The sequence below is a fragment of the Mustela erminea genome, chromosome 1, assembly GCF_009829155.1.
Source record: "Mustela erminea isolate mMusErm1 chromosome 1, mMusErm1.Pri, whole genome shotgun sequence".
Taxonomy (NCBI): domain Eukaryota; kingdom Metazoa; phylum Chordata; class Mammalia; order Carnivora; family Mustelidae; genus Mustela; species Mustela erminea.
In genome coordinates this window covers 165,540,752-165,561,805 of record NC_045614.1, presented here as the reverse complement: position 1 = coordinate 165,561,805, position 21,054 = coordinate 165,540,752, and the positions used below count along the sequence as shown (strand labels likewise).

The following is a 21,054-nucleotide window of genomic DNA, read 5'->3' as shown; positions in this document are numbered from 1 at the left end:
TGAAACCCTATTGAATCACTTTAGCAATGCATGGTGCATGACACTTGAAAAAGAAAATCACAGGTTCAAGCTGACAGAGGTGGTCATCATGTATTTTACCTCTGAGTCCTTTGGTCTTCAGAGGACTTCACAGGAACCTTTTTAGTTTAATCCCATTTTTTAAAAAATATTGCAGCAATTGCAGAGTTTGCTGTTTGCCCTGTGCTTCTAGAGTCACCTACATATAGACTGGAAGCCTTGAACGGCAGGGGAGCATAGCAGCTGGGCCTCTTGAGTCCTGGTGTCCAGCGTGCTACTTTCTTAGATGTGTTACTGCTGACAAGTTTTCCCTTCTGAGCTTCAGTTGCCTTACCTCTGAAATGTGGGTCATTATGGTTCCTACTTCACAGTGTCATTTTGAGGATTAAATGAATTAATGATTGTAGGAGATCCTGGGTGGCTCAGTCAGTTAAGCCTTCGACTCAGGTCATGGTCCTTCCCGGGATCTAGTCCTACAGTAGGCTCTCTGCTCAGTGTCGGCGGGGGTGGGGGGGTGGTTGGGGGAGAAGGGGAAGGGAGACGAGTCTGCTTCCCCTTTCCCGTAGCCCCACCCCCCCCAGCTTGTGTGCTCTCTCTCTCTCAAATAAATAAAATGTTTTTAAAAAATGAATGAATTGTATTAGAAGATGGCCTTAGGTCCAGAAATTAAAACATAAAAAACATACCTAGCCCCACTGTTCTCCGTGCTCTTTTCTACATGAAAATGCTATTTTCATTTTTAAACTACATGTCTTCTCTTATTTATAATAAAAATGTACTTTACAGAATTGAAAGTAATTTTCTGGAAAGGAAGTGTTTATTATTGTTTCTTTAAATAGCATTCTTTCTGACTTTGTAAATCCCAAGTATTAAGCATAACATGTTATGATGATGATTTCTGATACTATAAACCTGTGATAATTTTAAGGTTGAAAGTTTTTTGAACTGTTCTGGAAGGTAGGTGTTGAAAGAATAGTGATAGTAGTTGCCTGAACTTGGCACAGTGAATAGGACTTTTCATTTGCCAAGGACAGACCCCTTTGTCTGCTTTTCAGGTACGAGGCACTAGTAATTCCCCATTCATCTTTCCATCATGAAGGAGCTCTTCAGTGTTCCGGCCCGTTCCCCTCTTGGCACATGAATGGTTTGGATTGATGTAAAGTGGTCAGGATTTAAAGGCCCAGCCTCGGCCCCGTTTATTACCTGTCTGAGCTGCATATTGTAGGGTTCAAGTTTTTCGGTGTCATAGGCAGAGTTTTCCTCCTGATGTGATGTGTGTGGTTCTAATATATGCACAAGTAGGGCTAAGGTGGTTTGATCTTAACCAACCCGTTAGTGATCTGAATCTCCTACTCTCTGAAGGTTCAACTCCTCCGTAATATAAAACACACTGAATTATTTATAAAGTAGAAAAATGACTGGAGGCCCTTGGTGGCCTTGATTTGAAGCTATGAGAAATGGACTTTTTCTTGTAAGGAAAAGGAAATGCTTTCTCGTACACTTTCTAAAAAGATGTTGGGAAAAGTTAGTTTTTCTTACTATAGGATTTTAAGACGGCATATAAAAAAGTATTTAAAATATTAGTGATTAAAAAGAACATAGTGAAGATATACAAAATTCAAATTGTATCCAGTTTCTAAAGTATAGAGTCCAGTGCTAAAGAATGGTGGAAGGGATTGGCATAACCTGTGAGAAACCCGATGCTGGAGCAAGACATGAAACAGTTGTTGCAAGTTTTTTTTTTTTTTTTTTTTAATAAAATTTCATTTTATTTTTTCAATGTTCCAAGATTAATTGTTTACATGTAACACCCAGTGCTCCATGCGATATGTGCCCTCCTCAGTACCCACCAAGAGGCTCACCCATCCTTGTGGACTGGGAAGCACGAGGGCTCCAAAAACCCTCAGTTTGTTTCTCAGGGTCCATCGCCTCTCATGGTTTGTCTCCCCCTCCAATTTCCCCCAATTCACTTTTCCTTTCCTTTTCCTGATGTCCTCCATGTTATTCCTTATGCTCCACAAGTAAGTGAAACCATATGATAAATGAATTTCTCTGCTTGGCTTATTTCACTCAGCATGATCTCCTCCAGTCCCATCCTTGTTGATACAACAGTTGGGTATTCATCCTTTCTGATGGAGGCATAATATTTCATTTTATGTATGGACCACATCTTCTTTATCCATTCAACTGTTGAAGGGCATCTTTTTTCTTTCCACAGTTTGGCAATTGTGGACATTGCTGCTATGAACATTGAGGTACACATGGCCCTTCTTTTCACTACATCTGTATCTTTGGGATAAATACCCAGTAGTGCAATTGCAGCATCCTAGGGTAGCTCTATGTTTAATTTCTTTTTTTTTTTAAATTTTTAATTTTTTATAAACATACCTTTTATCCCCAGGGGTACAGGTCTGTGAATCACCAGGTTTACACACTTAACAGCACTCACCAGAGCACATACCCTCCCCAGTGTCCATAATCCCACCCCCTTCTCCCAAACCCCCTCCCCCCAGCAACCCTCAGTTTGTTTTGTGAGATTAAGAGTTACTTATGGTGGGCAGAGGACATGAACAGACATTTCTGCAAAGAAGACATCCAGATGGCCAACAGACACATGAAAAAGTGCTACATATCACTCGGCATCAGGGAAATACAAATCAGAACCATAATGAGATATCACCTCACACCAGTCAGAATGGCTAAAATCAACAAGTCAGGAAATGACAGATGCTGGCGAGGATGTGGAGAAAGGGGAATCCTCCTACACAGTTGTTGCAAGTTTTTAAAGACCCACCATACTGGTAAGAAACTGTCACCAGGGTACAGCCTGTGTGAGAGCTATGAAAGCTGATTGATTATGTCTTTATCTTCCTGGTAGGAGGCGAGAAGGGGGAGTGGAGACCTATGTACGGGAGAGGGGAAGAGGGCTGTGCAATGCAGGCTGGAGATATCTCCCAGCTGGAGATATCAAGGTGAAACTGGAGCAGATGGTGGCAGAGTTGGGCCTTCAAGGTCACCCAGACCAACCTTCTGATGCTAAAGGCTTTCCACAGTTTTTCTACTTCATCAGTTGCTAATTTTGTCCTTAAACAGGCCTGGTGGGAGATGGTTCTCTTTTTGCAAGGTGAAAACCAGGACTAGATGATTGGGCCTCTTGACTCCCAATCTGTTATTATTATTGGTCTCAGAGTTCCTTCCTTTTCTCCATGAGAAAACTCTACAAGCAAGGGGAAAAAAAAAAAAAAAAGCCAGTCTGAGAAGCCTGAACATTTTACACCCCACGTGTCTCAGATTATCCTTGATTAGTTTCTTTATCAATACCAGTGCCAATTCCACTTCTCTTCTCCCATAGGCATCACTTTCTCATAGAGTCTCACCAGTTCTTCTGAAGTCAAGCCTGAGGTTTCAGGAACAGCCAGCTACCTGACTTCTTCCATCTGTGTCATCCTTTAGACAGTGGAGACCCTACCCTAGTCTTAAATAACAGCATTGCAAGGATCTGACTAGTTCTATTCAGGAGGCTTCAACAGGCCATTTTTGCTGATGCCCAGAGTAAGAGAGGCCAGGTCAGAGCTGACCAAGTGCGCAGTGACAGGAGGCTCCCAGAACCTGGAGTTCACTGCGGCTGTGTCCAGCCATTAGTTTAAAGTGAACAGTGAGACAAATTGGGGTCATCAAAGTGAAATAAGAGAATTGCTTGAATTATCCAGTGGCTTTTGTAATTGTTGAGAATCCGGGTGCTGAGAATGTCTTATTATTATATACTGTCTATTCGCTAATGGTTTGGACCACATTTGTCGCACTCTATTACATGCTGTCTAGTTCCCAAATTGTTTCATTATAATAGAGATCTTATCTCACCACTAAGTCCTTTATTGTCCAAACTCATCTTTCATAATAAGTGTCCTCTCTCTTTATACTAGTCCATTAGTAGGTCCTTAAAAGGTTGACTTGGGATCAGGAGGGACTAGCCATATAAGAGCTGTAGGAGGAATCTGCCCACCTCTCAAGTACCAATTTGCTGGTTGTCAAATCTTGACAGCTGGGACAGCTCAGCAAACAGAATTTTTTTGACTCCTCAATGAGCCTTACCTTCCAGTTTGAGAAATGCTTATAATGGGATATAAATAGTAGTCTGACATTTGCTGTTAGATTGTGATTTTTATTTATTTTTATTTTTCAAAGATTTTATTTATTTATTTGACAGACATCTGGAGAGAGGGAACACAAGCAGAGGGAGCTGCAGAGGGAGAGGGAGAAGCAGGCTTCCCGCTGAGCAGGGAGCCCAATGTGGGGCTTGATCCCAGGACCCTGGGATCATGACCTGGGCCGAAGAACGATGCTTAATGGCTGAGCCACCCAGGCGCCTCTTAGATTGTGATTTTTAATGCGCATCAGACAATGAGGGCTTTTATCTCTTTCCTAAAACCAGGGTTAAAGCATATTTTATTTATTCCAGTTGATTCTTGCCCAAACTTTTATTCTCAAATGGAATATTATTACTTGTTTTTAAAAATCCAGAGGACTTTTTTTTGTTGTAAGTATGTTCCAAATTACTGCTTGTGCTTAAAAATCTGTACAACAAACGTGGCAAGTTGTGTGCTGCTCTGGGATTATATGGTCGATTTGTAGTGCCCTTCCCTCACATGAGTTCCTTATGGAAATAACAAGCTTTCCTAATGTCCATGAAACTATACCCTGCCTATTCTGTTCAGTGCTGGTTAGTTGAGAAATCATGTTGTTTGTTCCACCCTGTCTTTCAGAATAATTTGATGGAGATGCATGTGCTCTCCATCAATAAGCATATTTGTTTTGAAAGACACAGCATTCAAGGGCTGTCAGTCTTAACGACTTCTGAGAGCACTTTAGGAGCTGTAACATCAATATTTACAAAATGTAAAGTGAAGAAAAGTATACTGAGTCACAGGTACACTTGCTTTCTTGTTCCCTGATTCTCCCCTTCCCATAGTGTCTTTAGTTGGCTAAATCCATTTGAAGGACTGTTTTGAAATATGAATGGAAATTTGAAAATTCTCTAGCTAAAATAAATATTGAGAAGCTAATTGAATGCTAAAAAGACTTGTAAGTGGAATTACCTTTCCTTCCATATAAATGTATTGATGAAAAACTAAAATCGGGGGTGCCTAGGTGGCTGGCTCAGTTGTTAGGCGTCTGCCTTCAGCTCAGGTCATGATCCCAGCATTCTGGGATTGAGCCCCACGTCAGGTTCCCTGAGAGGCTGAGAGCCTGCTTCTCCCTCTCCCTCTCCCCTTGCTCGTGTTCCCTCTCTTGCTGTCTCTCTCTCTGTCAAATAAATAAATTAAAAAATCTTAAAAAAAAAAAAAACACGAAACACTAAAATCTGCAATACAGTTAGATGGGGGAAAAACACCTGTATTTGGGGATTAAAGTTCAGAACCTTTAGGCTTATCCTTGGTTTACCCCTTAATGGCACTGAGAAGACTGTGTAAATATCTCTGAGGCTTCTCTCATTTAAGCTATAAAATGGGCATAATTATACTCATTTCTTAGTATTACAGCATATTAAATAAATTAATGTGTACAGTAAAGGCTTTGTGAGTTACAAAGTGATACAAAACAGGAGGTAGCATTTAAGTTATTAGCCCAGGAGGTTTTAGTAACTACCAGTTTTAATTACTGGAGAATGTTCAGAATTTATTAATGAAGTGTACTCAAAGTCCATGTTTGAAAGTCCTTTATTATAAAAATCAAAACAGGGGCGCCTGGTTGGCTCAGTGGGTTAAGCCTCTGCCTTCAGCTCGGTTAGTGATCCCGGGGATCACTTGGCAGGGAGCCTGCTCCCTCCCCCCACCCTTTCTGCCTGCCTCTCTGCCTGCTTGTGATCTCTGTCTGTCAAATAAATAAATAAAATCTTAAAAAAAAAAATCAAAACAGAATGTGTTAGGTGTGTCAGTAAAATAATTGCCATCTCTGAAACAAAAATAAAAATAAAAAGTGTGGGCATGATAGCCCCTGGCTAGCTCAGTCAGTGGAGCATATGACTAGTCTTGGGGTAGTGAGTTCAAGACCCACACTGGAGGTAGAGTTTACTTTAAATAAACAAACAAACAAAACTAAATTAAAAAACAAAAAAGAAAGGAACTGAATGAATGAGAAATGATCTTAGTAGAATTAAGAATCTTGCTCAGGGGAAAAAAGATACCAAATTAAAGAATTGTTGGGTTAACTCAATATTTGGATGATCACTTCTAAAATCAGCTAACACCATAGCTTAATGATACAGAAGAGATTTAAAAATCATTTTCCAGGTTTATATAGTTTTTTATTATTTATAGAGGAACTTTTATTTACACTATAAAGCATAAGATTTGTATTTAAATAGGATGCTAGAAGATAAAAATTTGACCAGCAGAGGGAGATTTACATAAATTGGGCAGTAAAAAAAAAACCCTCGAAGATGACTCAGTAAATGTGTATCTTGTCAGTAATCCCATTCTCACACTGTGAAAGAGAGAAAAACAGAAGGAAGGAGGTTACAAAAACTGTCTCATACGAAAATTGATACCAAAATTTCTAGCTATTTATATTCTTACTTTGGTTTTTAAAAAGGGGGAAAAATGATAATCAAATAGGAACTTTCTGTGTGTGTATTAATTTTATGGTATGAAGAACTTTTAAAAACAAGTGCCATAAACTTAATACATTTTAAAAATAAAAACAAGTTTCTGTACTTGTCACTGAGGTTAGAGTACATTCAGCCCAAACACTTTAAAGGAATATACCACCTGAGAGGAATAGAAAGGGACTGGTAAATGTTCTGAACAGGACACTGTTAGGACTTTGAATTAGCAAATAAGAATTTTGTGTCATATATATTAAGTCAGAAAATCGGAATGTATTTAAGAAGAAATTTCACCTACTGGTGAAGCAAGTATGTAACATACGGTTTTCTTTTTAACTCTAAGCAGAAAATACAAATGTATCAAAGCTTCGTATGCATTCTCATTAACTTCTCAGCAAATGTGCAGTTTGGTACAACATCATTAAATTCACTCATTTTAAGTAGTTTATTAAATATGTGTTATATTCAAGGCACTATTCTGAGTATTTGGGAATTTAAAGATAAGCAACATCCTACATGCTTGTAATGTGTAGCCTAGAAAATAATGAGTTAACTTAGTTCTAGTGTGTCAAAGTGTAAAGCAGGTAGACATTGCAGAAGCTGAGATAAGGTATTTCAATAAATACTCTGACTACTAGGATATCGATTCTTTTTTGCTTTGGGAAAAATTAAGATTTTTGTTTTAATAACCCATCAAAACAGGTTTTGTTTTATTAAGTAAAATAAATTTAACTGTTAAGTTATTAGCCATCTTTTCAGAGTAAAGAACAGTACCTTAGGAAAAAGATTTCAAGTAGAGATAATCACAGATTATTGATTTTTTTTTTTTTTTAACTGAAGACTGTTTCTGGGTTTTGTCCTTTTTTTTCTTTTGAGTTACAATTAGAGATCAGGATGATGGAAGGCCTCTAGACCTTTTATTATTTTAAAATAAAAACTAAGTCATACAAACAAAAAAATGAATTTCTTGAACTTGGATCGTTTTGATGAAGTATAATACATTTACTTTTTAAGAATACATGTGATCATTCTTAAAATCTAAGGGGATGTATATAAACTGGTGCACCAGAGATTACTCACTATTGGGTGATGGAGACCAGAGAACAGGGAATGGATAATTATTTCTCTCACGAGGTCACAGTTTATTCACTGAGTCATTTTGACTGTTTCTGAACAAGTGAAATTCCCAGGTGTTGCCGTTTGGCAGTTTGCATAGGCTAGTTGAGTGGGTGCTAGGAATTTCTGGGATAAAGGGTCGCAGAGCAGGAAGAAGGGACAGGACACAGTGAGGATGTAGAAAAGAAGCTGTGGCCATGAGGTGAGGGTGCAGAGTGGTAGGAATAGACTTCGGGGAATAGACCGGGGCTCACTCATTGAGCAAGTATTTGCTCAGAACGTGCCCGGCTCAGTGTCAGGTCCTGAGATGCCATGATGAACTTTATGCCGCCTTTGTTTTCTGTTAGAGTCGGGCCACTTCCTTGTGGTTTATCAAGTACAGAGTGCAGTAGGGACCCCTAGGGAGCACCTCTCTCAGACTAGAAAGGACCTATAAAAGCCTGAGGTGAGATCCAAGCTAAGCTCTGGAGCAGGATTGAGGCCCTCCTTGAGGAGACAGTAGAGCATATGCTGAGAGGTGAAAGTCCATGGTAAATTCTAGGTGATGACATGTGGCTCCTTGTGGGCAGAACTTTTAAGGTGATAACAGAGCAAGGACACCCAAGCCATAAAAGCAAGCAGAGACCAAGACGGAATAGTCTTGTGGTTTTTTTTTTTTTCCTTCAAAGATTTTATTTATTTATTTGACAGAGATCACCAGTAGGCAGAGAGGCAGGCAGAGAGAGAGAGGAAGGGAAGCAGGCTCCCTGCTGAGCAGGACCCTGGGATCATGACCTAAGCGGAAGGCAGAGGCTTTAACCCACTGAGCCACCCAGGTGCCCCAAGAGTCTTGTGTGTTAAATGAAGGAAGAAGATTGGACTTTTCCTGACGACATTAAGGGACTGTTTAAAGAGATTCATGCAGGAAGGGAACCTGAGCAGACCTTTGTGGTGTTGACAGTGGAGGTCAGCGTAACTATAGTCAAGAAGACAGGACTGCTGAATCAGTGTGGTGGGGATGGAGAGGTGTGCACCGCATATACGAGGCAGAAGGAGCAGAACTGGGTGAGAGGTGAGATACCTGGGCAAGAAGCCATTGCAAAGATTTGTACTTATGGTAAAGAAAAAGAGATATGTGTACGTTTTCTGGGAATTTGTGTGAAGGGGAAGGAATGTCCAGTTCTGTGTGCCAGGCTCAAAATCAAAGATATGAGTATGAATAAGAGTGAGGTTGAGAAGGCAGAGCCTGTGGCATAGTTGAAATGAGTTGGAGAGCTTTCTCACAAATTAATTCTGGGGTTTGGAACCAAGAAAATTAGAAACCCAGTCAGAAGTAAAGTGCAATGTAGAGTCCATGTTAGTACAGGCAGGCCAGATCTTGGCTGCTAGGGGCATTGCGCAGGGTTAGACAGTCTTCTGGTTTGGTGGCTGGAGGCCAGTTTGTACCAAATGAAAGAGGACTACCTAAAGGGAGGGAGGGGGATTCTAAGAGGGCTTTAGCCTTGAGATGGTATATAGACTGAAGGAGAAGGTATTAACTAGAAGGAACAGCTTATCAGTAGTTCATCAAAGAAAGAAACTGAAGACATGGGTAGCCCAAGGTCACAGTGGGATAGGAGATTAAAAAGTACATAATGAGAGTGAAAGGAGTTGACCTTGAATCTCTGCCTTGGAGAGAAGATAGAAGAAGAAAGAAACAACTTTTGTCATTGGTAGACAATTGGGAGAGTATGGAGCTTTGGGAGAATTTACACAAAGGAAGAAGACCCTCCTGTTAACCAGTAGGCAGAGTCATTTTCTTAGAATGGATAGAATTATAGTGGGAAGGACAGTATGGAGAAGTGATAGAAAGTTCTTGGGGGCCGAAGTCCCAGGTTTGAATCCAGGTTCCCCCTCCAATCCCAGCAGTGGCTCAGGCATGTTGCTGAAGGTTTGTCATTCTTAATTGCTTCATGTTTTATCAAGGATTAAAGAAGTTAATTCATGTAACGTGTTTAGCAGGTAGTAAACATTCTTAGAAGGCAATATTGTATAATGGTCAGGAATAAGACTCTGAAGCCAGACCTCCCGAGTTCAGATACTGGCTCTACCGGTTGGGTGCTAGCAGTGTGATCTTGGACATCATATAATTTATAAAGATAATGCATAGCTCATTAGGTGACCAGTAAATATGTGTTCCACTGCATTGACAGTAAAGGAGGAGACTCTTCGTTTGTCCTCTTGTGATTCAGCTTTTTGCCAGTGTGGTAACTATGTCCTACCCATGTAACAAATGTGTGGGATTAAAAAACCTTTGTTAATTTGTAAACTTGAAGAGGCAAACTGTATGTTATATGTGCTTCAGTTTTCTCATGTGTGAAGAGGAGATAATAATAGTACCTACGTTTTAGATTCGTTGTGAATTAAGACAGTAAGTATGAAGGTCTTAGTTTCTGGCCCAAAGAAAGCAGTGTTTACAGAAGCATTATATCTATGGAAGCATTTTACACAATGCATATATATCTCATCATTACTCTTTTTTTTAAATTATTTTATTTTATTTTTTAATTTATTTGACAGAGATCACAAGTAGGCAGAGAGGCAGGCAGAGAGAGAGGAAGGAAAGCAGGCTCCCTGCTGAGCAGAGAGCCCAATGCGGGGCTTGATCCCAGGACCCTGGGATCACGATCCGAGCCGAAAGCAGAGGCTTTAACCCACTGAGCCACCCAGGTGCCCCTTTTAATGATTTTATTTATTTGACGGAGAGAGAGATCACAAGTAGGCAGAGAGGCAGGCAGAGAGAGGGAGGGAAGCAGGCTCCCCGCTGAGCAGAGAGCCCGATGTGGGCCTCCATCCCAGGACCCTGAGATCATGACCCGAGCTGAAGGCAGAGGCTTAACCCACTGAGCCACCCAGGCAGCCCTATCTCATTATTACTCTTATCTTCATTCATCATCAGTAGGGGTTGAGGAGAACCTGAATTTGTAATGGGAGTTGTAGGTTGGGTAAGACTGGATAAAACAAGTGAGAAAGGGTTGCTGATGAGCCTGCAGGTCCACCTGGGATTGGAAACTGTGTGGTAGCATCAGACCCGGGGAGCAGCCAGCACTCTGGGGCAGATGTAGAGAATAGATGTGGCTGGACAAGTTCAGAGTTGAGGTTTATTAGCAGATGGATTATGAAAGGAAGGAGAGCTGGTGGGCTGAAGGTACTAGGACCTGCTGTTTTGAGAGAGTAATGAGAGTCATTGACAACTAACCAATGATGGAAATAAAGCTCCTAGAACATGTGTTCAGACCAGTATGAATGGCTGTTTGGTGGTGACTTCGATTTCATTGTATTTATTACATCTCCTTGTCAATTTACCTGTTTCTGTCCTTGAACAGCCTTTCCTAGGTTCTTATTTTTCCTTCTCTATTTCCTTTTCCAGTCTTATATCTCTTCTGCCTTTTAGCAAAACAACATAAAGACAGCGTAGTTAGGAAACATGAAAGTATTGTTTCTGTGTTTGCTTTTTTACATATTCTCTGAGCATCTATTCCCATCTAGCATGGGGACATTTGCTGTGATGGATCTGGAAAAAAGCATCTGGCATGTTCATTACGCTTAAGGGTCTTTGTGGGAGGAATTCACATGAAATCATTATATGTATATTGTACAGAGAAATGTTAATTGTTATCCAGTCGAGTGTCAAAAAATATGGCACAACCATTAAGTGTGGGTGATCAAAAAGGTGCTTCAGAAGGAAAGAGACGAGCTGGATGAAGTAAAGAAAGGTTTTCAGGAATGGGAATTCAGAGAGACTTGTGGAGAAGGGGGTGCAGTATAGAGTACAGGTGCAGGCCTGGGAGAACAGAAGCACAGGGCAGATGTGCTGAGCAGGACAGATGCCTGCTAGCCAGAGAGCAGAGGTGGGTGGTGAGCTGAACGGGAAGTAGGGCTGAACACTTAACTTAAAACGTATAGCTCACCAGGTGGTCGGTAAATACGTGTTCGGCTGCTCTGAGAATCAGTGGGGAGAGACTCCCATGAGCTTGTCCTCTTGCACTTTAGGTTTTTGTCAATGGGATAATTATGTCCTAACTATGTAATAAGTACATAGTAAAAAATGATCAATTTAGAAACTAAAAGAAGGTGAATGCATCGTGCTAGGTCTGTTGAAAAATAGGAATTTGGTGACTTTCTAAATAAACTGAAACATCAGCATAAAATTACAGGAAAACAGAGAGGTGGGCTGTTTGAAGGATATAGGGGAGAACTTGTCAGCCTGTTACCGAATTCTGTATGTAAACAGTTTTTTCTTCCTAAGCCACCCATCTTGGTGCTTCATCTCTTTCAAGATAGCTATTGTCTCTCTCTGTAGCTTAGAGCAGCATGCATTCTGAGAACCATGTTAAATTAAGGTCTCCTAAGACTAAATGTCAGGGAGCATAAGTATTAGAGATCTTAAAATACATATGCCTTCATGAAGTAAGGGCACAGGGACCATCACTACCAGTACAGCTAAGCCCTTCTTTGAATAGTGGTTGCCTTATTAGTATTCATGAAGAGCGTATAGATAACATCTTGACAGAGTTAAAGTTTCAAGCTGAAGAGCTACTGCTTTTCAATAAAGAGCACATTTAAAGACACTCTTTGCATGAATAGTGACTGAATTGCTTCTAAAAGGGAGAGCATTACTTTATTGAGTGAGATGTTTTTCATTTAATCTGTCTATAGTTTAGAATTGTCATTAGAATTACAATAAATAATAAAGATTAGCACATGTAAGGCTTTTATCTTCAAAAAATTTTAGAGTTAATCTAATTCGTTACCGGAGTCATCAGCATATGCATGCCCTTTGCTTTTCTACTGTGAACCTGATAGTGTTCACTTTCCAGCCCTTTTGGTATATCCATGGCCCATAGAACATTAGCCCATGGCTAATGGGCACGCCCAAAAAGGCTTTACCTTAGAGCCCCCTTTCCTCCTTAAGTGTTTGAGCTCTTGAGTTAGGCCTCCCCATTCTACTGTGAGCTACTCAGGTGCTCACCATGTGATCCTAGGCAAGCTACTTAACCCTCAGCTTCTTCAACTGGGATTCATAGTAGTACCTGCCTCAGAGGGTTCTGGTGAGGATCCGATCAGATGATGAATATCAAGGCATAGCAAATACTATTTAATAAACATTAGCTGCGTATTAGTATTGTTTTAAAGATCATCCATAGGAACCCATCATTCCAGGAAGCTGTTTCGTGTGGTAAAGTGTTAGGTGAGGAAGTGATGGGCTGTGTCCCAGGCTCACTGCTGCACCCTGGGACAGAAAAGGAAGAAACCATGGCATCTCCCTTCCAGAAGTTCGCAGTTTGGGGGAGCTTGGCATAGATAAAACTAACTGTAAAACACTGGTAGTGTTTGACCTAATACGATCAAGTATGGTCAAAGAGCACAAGGTGATGAATTTTTATTTAGGTTTTATAGAAAGCTGTAGAGAGGAAGGAGTATGTGACCTGGGCCTTGCAGGATGAGAAGAACTTTGATTGAAAATGGGAGAATGTTAGGGTTAGCCAGGCTTCAAAGCCAGGGTGTTGGCCAGCTGCTCTGTCAGCAGGACCCCCGCGGAAAGATAGAAGCAAGGTGTGTCTTTAAAGCAGCAGGACTCCCTGGCAGGAAGATTTTAAGCAGGTCAGTCTAATTCGTGTCGAACTCTAGAGCTACCTCTTTGTCACTGTTTCTTGGGGGTGGTTTTTCCTCTTCTCTGCAGACTTGAGAAAATGAAGTGTTGCAGTCTTAATGGGACCCAGGAGAGGCCTTACTTGTGGTTCAAATGTGTGGTGTCTAACAGTGGATTTCATGGGCCTCTCTTACCTTCCCCTGTCTCACTGGGTCTGAGTTTTCCTTAATATGATTTGGATGGGATTTTATTGGACATTTAGGAAACAGCTTAAAATACCCCTGTGGCAGCATTAAATTCATACAGTGTTTTAAAGGCTGAAGTGTACTGACTGCCAACGTTGTAAGACAAGATGATAGAAAGACTGAGAGGATCTTACTCACAAAATTTATGACGGTGCTGAAGAACTGTTTCTGACTGTATATCACTCAGACAAAGGAAAGGAAACTTTCTATCTTTCTTTTTCAGTTTCTGAGCCTGGGGAATTCTATCATCTGGGAAGCACATGGACCATGGTTAAATGGGGAGACATGTGTTCTCTTTTGAACAGCATCTTCAGCTGAATTTCAGCAAGCGGATGCTGCCAGTTAAAATCCCATACTCCCTCTAAAAAGCTTGTGGGAAGAGGAAGGATTTACTAACACAGAACGAGAACTTTCTGGGCACCAGGTTCTGTGCTGGGTATTAATGTATATAGAGTGTTATCACAGTAGAGCTGTTACTGTTTTAACATAGGAGGAAATACCATCAAGATTAATAACTTCACAACAAGTAGTTAACAGTAAACGCGGGATTCTAAATGAGGTCTGCCATGTTCCATAATTTTCTTTTGTTAAATGTGGTGTTTGGTTTGTACTGTTTCTTCTGTGGTATTTTTTTTCTTTAAACTTCTCATGATGTTTGACCTCAAAAAGTCTTCATGAATGGGCTTGCTTTCGAAGAATACAGTTACATGAAATTTTTTTCTAATTTATCACCAAGTTGACGTGTATTTAGTTCAGAACAATGATTATCTAATTAGATAATTGGCAGAGGAAAGACCCACATGGATTGGTTTGTTGTTACAAGATAAATAAATATTAAGTATTTTGGATAGGGACCTTTAGCTTCTATCACTTGATAATGTTAGCAGCATAACTTGAAGATATTGAGTCTTTCAGACAGAGTCCTCTGATAGGTAAATAACCTGATTTCAGGGATTCTGGAGTTGCAGTGCAGAATGGATGACCCCTTTTGAATACGTCAGCCTGTTCTTCATTTATTGCATATATATTATTAGCTTAATTTAACCTTGGTCAAGGACGAGAAGCCAAACTATATAATATGTGGGGCTTTTAGGAGCAAAATAATAAAAAATGTAAGCCCCTGTGACTATCAAAAATAAGCCATCTACCCTCCTCCTTATTGTTGAAATAAGAGGAGTGATGGGTTTAAGTCTCAAAAATTCTGCCTTCTTTGCTCTTCATTTTCTTTTCTTTCATTCTTCTTTCTTAGTTTCTAATTACTTCTGAGTGATAATCAGGAGGACCATTTCCCCCCAGCTCTTACTTTCTCTCAACAGTGTGAAAACTGACCTGTAAGGAATTAAAAAGTAATTAGGTAACTATAAATTATTAAAGTATCTAGTTTATAGTTTGAGGTATTTCATGCTCGATACATCGGTTATACTTTTCCTCTCCACATCGGTTATACTTTTCCTCTCCGAAGTACATTATGTCCAATTCACTTGTGCACTTTTTCATCTTTAGTTTATGCTAAAAAGATTTCTTTCACTTTTACTTTGTTCTAGGTGCAGCCGTGGGGCTGTTGGTCTTATTTCTTTCACAGCTCAGGGGGCCCAGTGGTTCTCACGCATCACATGCCACCTTGGCCTGTGTGTCATAGTTACATGTAGTTCAAACCACTCCCCACCTTTGTTTCCTACTCAGGAAAGAATGTCTAAATTCAGGGGAATGAGAGAGATGGGGATTCATTTTGAAGCCGTTCGAGTGTTTAAAAACATCACTATTATTTAGTGCAAGAGTTCATATGATTGCTTGTAGCATCCCTCACGACTAACTGATCTTGATGTTCTGGTGAGCCAGGATGTTTCATATAAAGGTAAATAATGAGGGATTATAAAGGGGAAATAAAAAAGGCCTAGTGATGGAGGTAGGATATACCCAAATAATTGTAATTCAAGGGAAAATGTGGTGTCATTAGCAAGTCTAGTGGATTTCTGGGAGGGAGAGATTAGTTTGGGGGGTTGTCACTTAAGACACACAGTATTTGTAGTGGCTACATGTCACCTACATGGGAAGGAAATCATATGTTGAATGTAATTATTCTGAACCCCAAAGCCACATATATATACACCATTCATTAATTTTATTCTTGATATTCTGTTTTCTCTTTGAATATTAAAATTTTACACACACACATAAAGGCACATATACTTAAACACATTCATACAGAATTAAATAGCATAGTTAGAATCCTTGAGACTAAAAGATATATTTTTCTCCAGGCACTGGCAATCACTTTGACCTCTCCAGTTGGTATAGCTGCTTGGCTTATAGTTTTCAGTTGGTTTCTTTTAATATTTTAAAAACATGTAACCTAAACCAAGATAGGATCACAAGGTTGGAGTAGGTGGATTCTGAGCTGACCTCCTCCCATGGACACACCCATACTACAACTGTATATGGAATGACTCTCTCTGAAGACTTTTCCTGAAGACTAGCAGAACAGCTCTGCTATTCTAAGAAGAAAAAATCCACTCTGAGAAGGATAGGCAGGGTAGAGACACAGTAGGGATATTCCCAACACAGAGATTCTTCCTGAGGAGCAGAGAGGTCCAGCCCTACACTGGGCAACCGCCCATCTTGGGAACCTGCCCTGGGAGGACAAGCTCTAACATCTGGCTTTAAAAGTCAGCAGGGCTTAACAGTAGGTAAGTGGAGGGCTATAGAAAACTTGGACTCTGCTGTTAAGAGCTCATGCACAAACTCACTTGCTCCAAGACCCAGAGGGAGACAAGGGTTTGGAAAATACCAGGGCCATCCATGAAGGATAGATTTGTTGACTACTTTTAGAGTGTATGCCAAAGCGACAAGGATTGGAGGAAATTTCTCTGGGAATGGAAGCCTTGGTGGGCCCCATTTTTCTTCCTTTCTACCTAGCAGGTCTGTCTCTTGTGCAGCCATTTCTAATATTCTCCATCTACCTTGGCAAGCATTATTCAACCCCCAACCCCCATCCCACATTCCTCTGCAGATTCACTCTAGCAGGCATCCTTCCAAAGCAGCTCCTGTCCTGATGAGCAGCCTTGGCTGGGACTGGCAGTCCTGCAAAGTGGCACCCATTCTGCCCCCCACAGGCAGCTCCTGTCCCAGCAAGAAACCTTGTCCAGGACTGGTATCTCCGTCCAGTGGATCCTACCTCACTGCATTCAGCAAAAGGCCTTGGCAGAGACCTCTGTCTTTGTCCCATCCCCTGCCCTGCTGTACCCAACATACAGCCTCAACATGGATCAAAACCCCCACCAAGCAGCTGCCACTCAGGGAGACAGGCATTCCCCCCAAACCAGCATGCTGCAGCAGTTGTGGCCAGGTCTCACAGCCAGCCACAGCAGGTGCTAGCCCTACCCACTGGCATAGCTGTGGTCAGGCTTGTCAGTCATCTGTACTGGGGTCAGGGCCGACCCACTAGTGTGATCATAGTAGTCATAGCAGGGCATTGCAGCCAGCCAGGCTGGGGACCAGCCCCTTCTGACAGCTATCACAGCCTAGCCCACTCAGAGAACACCCCTGGAATACTTGGGCCTGGTGACCAGGGGGTATCGCGCTTCTGGGTCTCACAGGAAACTTTCAGTATAAGGTCACTCCTTTAAGACCAGGGGACTGAAGTGGCCTATGGATAATACATACAAACAAACACAGAAAGTCAAGCAAAGGTATATGCTCCAAATGAAAGACAGAACCTCAGAAAGAGAACTAAATGAAACAGAGATAAGCAGTGTGCCTGGTAAATAATAGTTCTTAATAATGGTCATAAATATGTTCAACAGACTTAGGAGAAAAATGATTGAACCCAGTAAAAACTTCAACAAAGAGAAAAAATATATAAAAACGAACCAATCAGAGCTGAATATAGTAACTGGATTGAAAAATACACTGGAGGGAATCAATAGCAGATTAGATGATGCAGAAGAACAGATCAGTGATCTGAAAGACAGGTTAGTTGAAATCACGCCAGCTGAACAGCAAAAAGAAAAAAAAAGTTTTTTTTTCCTTTTTTTTAAGATTTTTTTTTTTTTTTTTTAAATTTATCAGAGAGAGAGGGGGAGAGACCGAGCACACGCAGACAGAGTGGCAGGCAGAGGCAGAGGGAGAAGCAGGCTCCCCGCTGAGCAAGGAGCCCGATGTGGGACTTGATCCCAGGACGCTGGGATCATGACCTGAGCCGAAGGCAGCTGCTTAACCAACTGAGCCACCCAGGCATCCCAAAAAAAAAAAAGTTTTAAATGAGGGTGGTTTAAGGGACCTTTGGAACAATATCAGGTATACTAACATTCCCATTATAGGGGTCCCAGAGGAAAAGAGAGAAAGAGGCAGAAATAAGAGCTGAAAACCTCACCAGCCTGGAGAAGGAAACAGACACTTCTGTCTAGGAATCATAGAAAGCCCCCACCAGATGCAATCAAAGAGGTCCATAGCAAGACACATCATAATTAAAATGTCAGAAATCAAAGATAAAGAGAATCTTAAAAGCAGCAAAAGAAAAGCAGCTAGTTACATAGGAGGGTGCTCCTGTAAGACCATCAGCTGATTTTTCAGTAGAATAATTTGCAGGCCAGAAAGGGAGTGACATGATAGATTCAAAGGGTTGAAAGGAAGAAACTACAATGAAGAATGACCTACCTAGCAAGATTATTCAGAATTGAAGGAAAGGTAAAGTTTCCCAGCCAGAAATTAAAGGAGTTCATAAGCACTCAACCAGCCTTAATAAGAAATGTCAAAGGAACTTTTTTTAATGGAAAAGAAAAGGCCATAAAAAATGTTTTATCTCATAAAATATTGGGACCCCCATATGGGTTTAATTGCCACTCTTGCAACTCATTCTGAAGTGATTTATAAGCCACAAAAATAACCATTTTCTCTTCTATCTATATAGCATTGGTATTTTTGGAAATTGGGTTGCCTGTGCCAAGTTTTATTTGTAGATAGAATGAAAACTGTTAAATGATCTATCAGTTCACAAGAAATCTTTGTTCCTTTATTAAGAGCATACCGGATAACTAATTCCCTATAGAGTTTTCAGTAACTTATTATACTTTTAAGGCAGCATACACTTATTTCAGATACTCAGAAGTTTCTTGCTAAAAAGACCATAGGAACATGTTTTTCTTTGCTCTTCCTCCTTCCTTTGACTGGACATAGCATTTGATAAATTGATGAGGATTTTTATCAAAATGAAGACTTAAAAATTTTCTTATTAAAATGAAGATTTTACTCAGCACAAGACATAATCTGGATGTTTATCAATAATGAAATGATTGAGTATATTGCATTATACATTTTTATTTTGGAATATACCATGGTTATTACAAAATGGCAACAGTCAAGGTGGATTGATTTAGATGAGCATGATTTATGCAAGTTAAAATTTCTAAATGGCTATGTTTACTGGTATATTTGTATATAAAAAAAGACACAGTTTTACAGTCCCTAAGGATATTTTAAAATTAGTCAAAGGAAAGGCAAACAGGTTAGAAGGGCATGATTATTAACAGAAGAGAATTCAGAAATAGATGTATACAGATCTAGTAATTTAATGTAGGATAAAAGTGTCATTTCAAAGGAGTGGGAGAAAGCTGGATTATTTAATAAATAACACTGGCAGAATTTGGCTAGTTATTTGGGGGAAAATGTATAAGGCAGACCCTTATCTCCGTTATCAGAATCCCTATCTCCTGAGTTACAGATTGATCAAATATTAAAATTATTTTTTATAATGAAGTCATGCAGGTTCTGGAAGGAGTTGTTTGAGATTTTTTAAAATTTAGAAATGAGGAAGACCTAAGCATGACCCTAAATCCATAAACAGTGAAGGACAGAGGATAAATTTGCCTATGCTTTACTGTTTTAAAGTCTTCTGAACTGGATGAATCTAGAAACTTTATGAAATCCTAGTTTTAGCAACATGACATAACAAATTTATTGATACTACTTTGCAAGCATTTGGAGCAATGCACAATTACACTGACCCAAAAGTCTACTCTTGTGTGATTTCAGCAACTGTGTTTGTCTTTATAACTGTCCGTATGAGCCATTCAGTAAATCTATAACATTATTTGAATGGCATGAGTATGTATAAACAATGATTTGTACATTATTACTTAAAATGAATGAATGAGAACTATTAAGCTAGGAAAAAACCTGAGGGAATGCATATACGAAACTGACGTGTAGTTTACCTCTAGGCTGTGGGGCTAGTATGATGGAGAATACGAACCTTAATTTGTGCTATGTTCACCTTTATAAACTATGAATGTGTATTGTTTTTATCATTGAGAAAAAGCTTTTTTTGTTTTGTTTCGTTTTGTTTTTAAAGTCACCTAAAAGTGACATAGAATTTGGGGCTTCTGAAGATTTTCTCACGTCCATAGGCTGGCGACTGCTTAGCTCTTTGAGCCAGCCACCTCTCATGGGAAGAGCAACAGCAAAAAGCCTGGCAGCAAAACTGTGTTACCAGATTCTGGTGCCCATGGGATGGAGAGGTGCAGGAATGCCTGCGATTTGTTGTATCACGGATGGGTGCAGAGGATGCTCATCTTGCTAGGTGACCTACGTGACCTCATGCGCTGGGTCCTTGGAGGCTGCAGGCTCCTGGTTTTTAAAAATCGTGTGTCATCTTGTGAAATGGTTTTTTAAAAATCCAAAACATTGGACTCTTACAAAGTATTCATTTTATTTAATAATGCTCCAAGCTCAGATTTATCATAGTGTAGAATGCGAAATTCACGTAAATTACTGTAACAAAAGAGGAGCCATTGGAGAATGTATGGAGGGCACCTCTGGGAGTACCTCCTCTCTGGGTACCGTCTCTTCGCGTTCTTCTGATGCACCACTTTGAGCAACCCTACCCCGAGTCAGTGTGAACAGGTGACAGTAACTTGTAATCCTCCTGCTGCTTTATTTGGGTTTTGAGTTCTGAAGTTATGGAGTGGAAGGAAGTAGATTTCATAAAAGGCAAATTTTATTAGCTCCATTTAGCCAAGTGAAATGAATGTTTGATTATGTACTTAGAATTCGTACTGAATCCAGTAAATGCCTGAGCTGGTAGATACTTTAGTCATTAAAACTGTAATCCAATTAAAGCTAAGGAAGCTAAATAAACAAATTTTAATCAAATTTACTTTGATTTCTCTCTGTTTCTCCCTTTTTTCCCTTACCACAGGTCACAGTAATGAAAGGCAGTAATAGAAATAAAGATCATTCAGCAGAAGGAGAAAGGGCTGGAAAACGACCAAAACGCAAGTGTCTTCAGTGGCACCCACTGCTAGCAAAGAAACTGCTGGACTTTTCAGAAGAGGAGGAGGAGGAAGACGAAGAGGAGGATATTGATAAGGTAATTCTTCTGTTTAATAGAGAAGTTTTGACTGTTCATTCCAGAAACGACAGTGATCAGGGGTGGTGAGAATGATGCATTTCTAAAAGTCTGT

The 21,054-nt window shown here is 40.2% G+C and overlaps 1 protein-coding gene across 11 annotated transcripts in view; it reads left to right on the top strand.

The window, feature by feature from the left end:
* Positions 1-21,054, top strand: part of BBX (BBX high mobility group box domain containing) — a 274,540-nt gene that overhangs the window by 153,732 nt on the left and 99,754 nt on the right. For all 11 annotated transcript variants that reach the window (XM_032350051.1, XM_032350053.1, XM_032350046.1 and 8 more), the window contains one exon: positions 20,790-20,960. In XM_032350051.1, coding sequence (XP_032205942.1) covers positions 20,799-20,960 — 162 coding nt within the window. In that variant the 5' untranslated portion in view covers positions 20,790-20,798. Of the gene's footprint in view, positions 1-20,789; positions 20,961-21,054 lie in introns of those variants that run through there.